Source organism: Asparagus officinalis, chromosome 7 (assembly GCF_001876935.1).
Source record: "Asparagus officinalis chromosome 7, Aspof.V1, whole genome shotgun sequence".
NCBI lineage: Eukaryota > Viridiplantae > Streptophyta > Magnoliopsida > Asparagales > Asparagaceae > Asparagus > Asparagus officinalis.
Window position 1 is genome coordinate 91,477,787 of NC_033800.1, and position 7,503 is coordinate 91,485,289.

The 7,503-nt window shown below is 38.6% G+C and overlaps 1 protein-coding gene across 1 annotated transcript; it reads right to left on the bottom strand.

The window, feature by feature from the left end:
* LOC109848551 (transcription factor bHLH144-like) lies at nucleotides 2,487-6,107 on the bottom strand. The gene is made up of 4 exons (XM_020418108.1): nucleotides 5,999-6,107; nucleotides 3,994-4,476; nucleotides 3,744-3,901; nucleotides 2,487-3,651 (listed from the first exon to the last, which is right to left on the bottom strand). The coding sequence occupies exon 4, from the start codon at nucleotides 3,638-3,640 to the stop codon at nucleotides 2,903-2,905; it is 738 nt and encodes a 245-aa protein (XP_020273697.1). The 5' UTR covers nucleotides 3,641-3,651; nucleotides 3,744-3,901; nucleotides 3,994-4,476; nucleotides 5,999-6,107; the 3' UTR covers nucleotides 2,487-2,902.

Consider the following 7,503-nt stretch of genomic DNA (forward strand, 5'->3'; position numbering starts at 1 on the left):
GAAAGGTTACTGTAGAAGAACACTGTAGCACGGTGGGAACTGTTCACATTGGGATCCGACGGTCCAAATTGATTTGTTAGCCGATTGAGGATTTAGAAGCGGGTTTTTGGTGATCCAGGAGTCGTTCCTAGGGTTTTTCGACGTGCTGAATTCGTTTTTGGCATCGGTTTCATCAAATTCAAACTCTACGGTAACTGATTTGAATTTTGATTAGAGAATGATGACTTCTTTGAGTCCAAAGTTTGATATTCCGCTATTTAACGGCAAGACAAATCTGATAGTAGATAAGGAGCAGGAGTTGGTTGGTGTGTATACTTGAGGAGGACAGTGCCTGATTAGGTGGAGCTTGCAAGCGGGCATGACCGAGTGACACACATGGAGATGAAGATGGTGGCGTTGGACTTGAAGATGGTGAGCGCTCATATTCAGTCCAAGCCAAGTGATGGAGGAGATAAAGGCATCCAGCTCGTAATGTGGAGTAGGAGAGGTGTACCGATATGATTCGAGATGAGCGATGCAGTTGGAGCACAAGTACAACAAGAGTGGTGGAGGCGCCACGGCGAAGCAAAAGATAGTGAGGATCATGAAGGCATCCAATTGGGAGTGCATGTGTTCTGATTTGAAGTACGAAAGAAATAGTAGACTCTAGCGAGAGATTCAAAGTTCCAAGACGACGATGATATATCTTCAAGGGAGTTTGGGAATCAAATCCAAGGTGGAGATTGTTAGGATTTTGTCTTTGATTCTTTGTGTAACTTCATGAGAATTAGATAAGGTTAGAGATCTATCATGATTAGGAGTTTGGGTTCTATCATGATTAGGAGTTTGAGTTCTATCATGATTAGGAGTTTGGGTTTTATCATGATTAGGAGTTTGAATCCTATTCTAATTAGGAAGTTAGGCTAGAGATAGGGTTTTGGTTTCTCTATATATATCCTTCTATTGTTAGAGAAAAAAAAAAAGAAGAGAGTAGAGAGAAGATGTAGTAGAGAGAGAGCCAATATTTTTGTAATCTAGGGTTAGCAGAGGGCGTAGCCTGATTCAAGAATATTGCGCGAGAGGCGAGTGTTTCGTGATCTTTATCCGTACAAAAGATTACAAGGAGTGGGCTTTAGAGAGAATATAAGAGTTGATTATGTATGTGAGGTTGAGAAATTGAGAGACGAGAGTTGAGTGGTTCTTCTTGTAGTTCTCTCTGATACATAGTGAATTTCTCGTATTGTTGCCCCGTGGACGTAGGACGAAGTTGGTCAACCAAACCACGTAAATCTCGGTGTTCTTTTTCTTGATTGTGGTTGTTCTATCTTATTGATTGGGGTTAGTTTCCGAGTTGCGCATATCGTAGTAGGCGGGGAGACTGAAATTCCCCAACAGGTTGAAGTCTATAAACGAATATCCGTTTTAGTACTACATTATTTTACAAACAACAAAATTACATGCTCCTCAAACTAGAATCTAATTTTGAAATTCCACCCATCAGGTTTTGCTCGCACCAACGAAATTGTTTGCAGCAATCAACTAGATTGAACGCTCCTGAAAGTTTAGTCCATTTGTAACTTTGATGTCCCAAAGTTCTTTTTTTTTTTCAAAAATGGCCCAAAGTTGAACGAGTTTTAATTTGACGCACTCCCTTGAAAGATATAACCGAAGGAGACTACAAAGAGCAAATTTGATTCCAACTCTTCGTTGTTTAACTTATGTTTTGGGACATGTACCTCCATTCCACTTGCGAGCGACGATTTTCTTTGTTTGGAATATTTTTATAATAAGCTCCTCATTATTCAATTACATCGTCAAAATTGCTCCCTGTAGTCTCCTGTGACTATATCAGTTAACATGGTATCTGAGTTCAATTCTATTGAACTCTGGTGTATTTTTGGGTGAAAACATTAAGATATCAAAGTTAAATATGGAGCGCAGATGGGAGTATATAAGTGCAATTAACCGATCCAAATATCAACAACTAAAAGTACTTCCATGTTTAGTTAGAAAAATCCAACATTGATCCATCAACAATAACCAGAGAAAGTACGGCTACTTTCTTTATATTAGCTATCGAAACTTCTAGAATGAATAAAGGATTGAAGTGACTCCTTGATTCCAAGCAACTTGAAGAAAATATGGTCCTTAAATAAAAACCACATTTGATTATCAATTTATACATAAACCATCTGTAAAAGAAGATCCTTCAATAAAAACCACATTTGATTGTCTATTTATACGTAAACCATCTTCAAACTATTTTTCGCTATGATTACCCCCTATAATAAGCAGTTGTTAAATACCAAATATATTACAGAGATAACTCTTAATTGAAACTAGACGTGGTCAATTATCAAAGACTTCAAAAGGGCCCGGACAGTTGATTGCAATAATAAAAAAATTAAAAAAAAATCCATTTAAAGTGATTTACATATAAATTGACAATTAAATGTGGAATCCATAGAATTGACGATGGTTTCTAGGAAAAAGACCATTTCCAAGTATATAAACAAACGCGAAAAATACCATTCAATCAAAAGCTTGATATTACACATACAACACAAAAGCTTCATGTCCTATCAAACATACCTGACAACTTACCTGCATTGGAGACAACATAGACATCCATAAAAGCACCCCAATTCCTCTTGCCTCCTTTTTCTCACACACAAGACACAACAAAAGTTCTCCTATTCCTAGCAATAATAATAAAGCAAAGCAAAGAACAGAAAAGCAACATAAAAAAGGCCAGCTGCATGCCTAAAGTTCCATCACGCGTGCTGCTCCCTGGGTCAAAAAGGGAAGAAGCACGTCTCTCCTCACGCGCGAAGGTCTCAATCCCAATCTCAATCATCAGCTCTGGCGTTTCTCACGCTTGGTAGTATCATACACGCGCGCACACACACACTGCAGTTGATCTTTACTTGAGAGCACCAACTCCAAGTCCCTTAGCCTTCAACCTCAGTGATTTCAGATACCCGATGGCCTCATCGAGCACGGCCATAGTATCTTTCCCCTTCCCTTTCCCACTGGGAATTATCCGCCTCAAAACTCCAACCTTCTCCTGGATCTTCTTCCTCTTGGCCTTCTTCGCACTGCTATTACAGTTGGTTGAGCTTGCAGTATCAGCTAGCGACAGATCAACCCTCCGCCTTTTGGATGGTGGATGTGAAGGATGAAGCACAGCAGAAGTAGCAACCTCCTCCTCCTCCTCTTCTTCTTCTTCGCCGTCTAAATTTTCTCTTGTTTTCTCTTCTTCTTCTTCTTCTTCTTCATATTCTTGTTCGTTGTCGGAGCCTGAGTAAAGGAGTGCATCAATCTCCTCAGGGTCTTCTTCATGCATCTCTTCGTTCACGTTCCCATTGTAAACATTAGTTCCGGCATTGGAGGGATAAGAGTAGGGGAACTGTGAACCAAATGGATTATTATACATTGGGTTTGTTTCATCTCCCAAGCGATCAAAAACCATGAACCTATTTGCATCTGAAGTAAACCCGGTTGGATTTGAAGACTGCATCGAAAATGGATTCGGACTGAAGAACCCAAAAGGGTCAGCATAGTTGGGATTTGTGCTCTGTTTAGGATCAAGAGCAGATGCTCCGACGTTACTTTCACAGTTGAAACTACGTAACTGCCACGGATCGAAGTCCTCCCCCATAAAAATATCACCTGAATCATTCAATATCAATCAAATTCTTCTTACCAATCCTTGCATAGTAACATAAAGGTTATAAAAAAAGAATTGAGGAAGTATTACCCACCGATGGAAATGACTGCAAGAAGGATCAAATTGGAGAAAGAATCACGCTCCAAAGGAAATGACAGCAAATTGAGTGTTCTTCACTTTACTATGATTAAAACGCGGGAAACAGAAACTAATCTACGTCACAGGTTTCAGGAGCTGGCGAAAGTATTCAGCCTGAAAGAATTCATCAAAGGAGTTTTAATTCATTGGCATCATAGAGAATCCTACAAACTTAAATGTTGCAATTCTGAATGTATATATAATACCTGGCAATCTTGTAATGGTTGGAAACAAGCTATGACACGAACGATGATGGTGGCATTCCCCGGGATCCCATTCTTCTCGTGCTTCAATGCTCTGAATCTTGTCTGTGTCGCTGCTTGGTTCACCATTACTTTCTTCCTCCAATTCCAACCACCAACCACCAGAGGAACTATACTAGCCTCTTTCAATTTAATCAAAGGACAGCAAGATAGAGGTTCAAAAGAGTGGTACGACAATAACTAGAGATGAAGCAAAAGTAACCAATTAATTTTTGGACCAATGAAGAGGGACTCCTTTACAATGGACTAGATCGAAAAGAAGAAAGAGAAAGGGAGAATGTCACTAGTTTTCAAGCTCAAATTACAGGATAACTCGGCAGTACAAGTTCAAGGAAACTTTACGGTAGACATCAACAGACAGGCTCAGCCACCGCATAATGTTTCTTTCTAATGTTAACCGAAATGAGGGTTTAAATTCCTATGCCCCTGCAACATAATAGTTAAAATGGAAAAAATATTAAACTTACTAGTAGAATCATTCTCACTGCATTTATTAACTATTAATCGTAAAATCTGCTCCAACTAACATTTCGACAACAATCCCGAAAACGATGCGTCCTCAAGAACTCAGAGCTCTTTTAAACCTAAAAAACACATTTTCTACACATTCTGCAATGACCTCTACAATTCATGATGATAAATCTCATAGTGCTGTATTGTGATATCGCCCTTATTTATACTTTCAATATCATTCATCACCTCTCAACTTGTTTAGCACATATTCTGAACCCGTTCAGAATTGCACCCCTATTTTGGATGCAGGGCAGCCCCATTGGCGGCGGTGAGTGTAGGTATTTTTTCTTTTAATATCGGCCCTACATATAGAAACCCTATGATATAAATATGTATCATCAACCTGTTTAAGAGGTATGAAAAGGAGAGAAACTAGAAACGGGGCAGCGAGGATAGATTAGAGTTTGAGAGATTGCTGCAATCTCTGTTCGTTAATAGTAGAAACGGTGACCAGGTATACTCTTGAGGACGTAGGAAATCAATCCCATTGATTGCCGAACCTCATTAAATCCATATGTATATGCTGTTGTTGTTTTCTTTGGTTTTCGTTCTTTCTTTCGTTAATCTGTGGTTATTCTCCAGCTGTATTGATATCACTTGGTTGTCCTTAGGGTTGTCATTGAGAAGTTTAACTTGCCATACAAATTGAGAGCTAATGAATGCCAATAAAGGAGCTGAATGATAACAAGTGCTTCTACATATATATAAGTGGAGTCATATGCAATCTACCCTTCTTTGAAATTCAACTATGAGATTGAATATGGAAGATTGGAGTCTGAGAAATCCTTGATTTTGCCCTAATATGCTTTGAAATTGAACTTAAAAATAAGAGGAGAAGATGAGAAGGAGAAGTAGACTAAAATAGGATTGAGATTAACTCTAGCTCAGAATCAAATAAAACTCTGACCATAAGTCAAAAGAAGAAGAACAAACATTCACATGGGTTGAGGAGTATATAAGGATATGCAACCATTTGAATGAGTGGAGGGGATTATATCACCTCACTACCGAGCATAACTTTTTGTGTTTGGTACCAAGCATACCCATTTTTTTCATATATATATATATATATATATATATATATATATATATATATATATGAATTTAGTTGGGTAGCAAACCGATAGAGCTCTTTTTTCATTTATGGTGGGTTCCTGCAAAATCTCTTAATGAAATTATTAATCATAAAATACGCTTTTAATCCAGAAATAACCAGGTTTATATAGAAATGGAAATTTTAACAGTTAAAAATACTTATGATTGAAGGAAATGAAGAGATCGACTGAAAGAAACCGGGGCAAACAGTTCCAAGCATTTTCAGAGTCCCAAAAAGGCATCTAAAAACTTCGATTTATTCCCCAGCGACCAAAATTGAAACAAACTGCAAGATCATTTTAAGCACGAATCGATCAACTTCAATTAAAATTCCACTTACAGAAGCCAAAAAGATCCAAACTTTGACGCAAAGCTCCAATTAATTCGCCTGAATTCGATCGCGGTCCGATCCCAGACGAATTTAGTTGAAGGTAAAGAGACACCATCGGTGTCGAGCGGTAGTGGGGATTTATTAGCTCTTTGTGACGAAGTTACCCTTACACTTTTCATGTATTTACGGCGTGGTCAGTGTTTCGTGGGGCAATAATTGCGGAGCACGCGTTGCCCCTGGGGCTGATGCGGGATCATGATTAGCTTGGGTCAAACATGCTGCGATCCTGTCTGCTCTTCTTTTGACTTCCGGTTATGCCCCTGAGTTTGATGGTGTATTACGGGTGTACCCGCGGCCAGCTCTCTCAAGACAGACATGCGGGTAGGGACCGATCTAATCAAGTGCTTCTATTTGCATGCGTGAAATTTCAAAAGGCTGCATCTCAGAAAACGCCCTTCAACGTTGGATGATTATCAGATTAAACTCTTTGTAGCTTTCCACACCAGAAAACCACTCTTTAAGTTTTAGGGGGTGCTTGGTTAGCACTATATTAGCATTAGGATTAGGAATTGGATCTGATAAGGTATTATTATAAAAAAAAGTATTCCGGTGATATCCTATTACTGTGTTTGGTTCACAGCAAATTTATAGATATGAGTTTCTATAAAGTTAAGAAAGATGAGTTTTTTTTATAGAAACCCAATTCAACAGTATTTGGCTGGAATTGGGGTAAAAGTTGACAACACCCCCTAAAACCTAAGTCCTCTTCTCGATTCCTTTCTTTTTCTTTTTCTTTTTGGATTCCGCCGCGCAACAAACCCTAGAATGGTTTCGGCCTTCTCCCGCTAGTCTCCTCCAGCCTCTTCTCAATCATGTCCGCGCCTCACCAACACGTGGTCATTCTGAGCAGATCTGATGATTCACTTCGAACACGCAAAGAGATCTCGGCACTAAGCTTTTGGTTTTGTTCTTGTGAATTTGTGGCTTCGATTATAAAATCAACGGGTGCATTCGATTTTGTGCTTCGTTCTTTGATTGCGAGCTTCGATTGCGAGCTTCGATTTCAAGCTTCCATCAGACGCTTCGATTTTCAGGTTCGTTCTTCGATTTCGAGCTTCTATCCCGGACTTTGATTTTGAGCTTCGTTGGTTGCTTCGATTTTCAGCCCTAATTTAGAGCTTTGGCAGTTGGAGGTAGAAATCAATAACCTAGTTTTTTAAAAAAATTAATATATGATCATGGATGACTTTTTTATCATGGTTGATTTGGCAGTCAAACTTTGATAATTTAGAGATTCGTTGTTCCTTACGTGTTAATAATCATAAATTTTGAGGTTTATCTGCTTTTGCTTGTGGGTTTTGCTAATACACCCCAACATCGTGAAAGTTAACTATAATTTAGACTACATTTTTTATTGCAGCCATAATATATTGTTCTATTTTTTTAAATAAGAATATTAAAATTTTTTCCCTATGTATGTTGGCTTTGTATATTCAAGTGGATAGCTATAATAT

Coding starts and splice junctions, on each gene's coding strand:
- LOC109848551 (XM_020418108.1), bottom strand. CDS start 3,640: ATGGGGGAGGACTTCGATCCGTGGCAGTTACGTAGTTTCAACTGTGAA.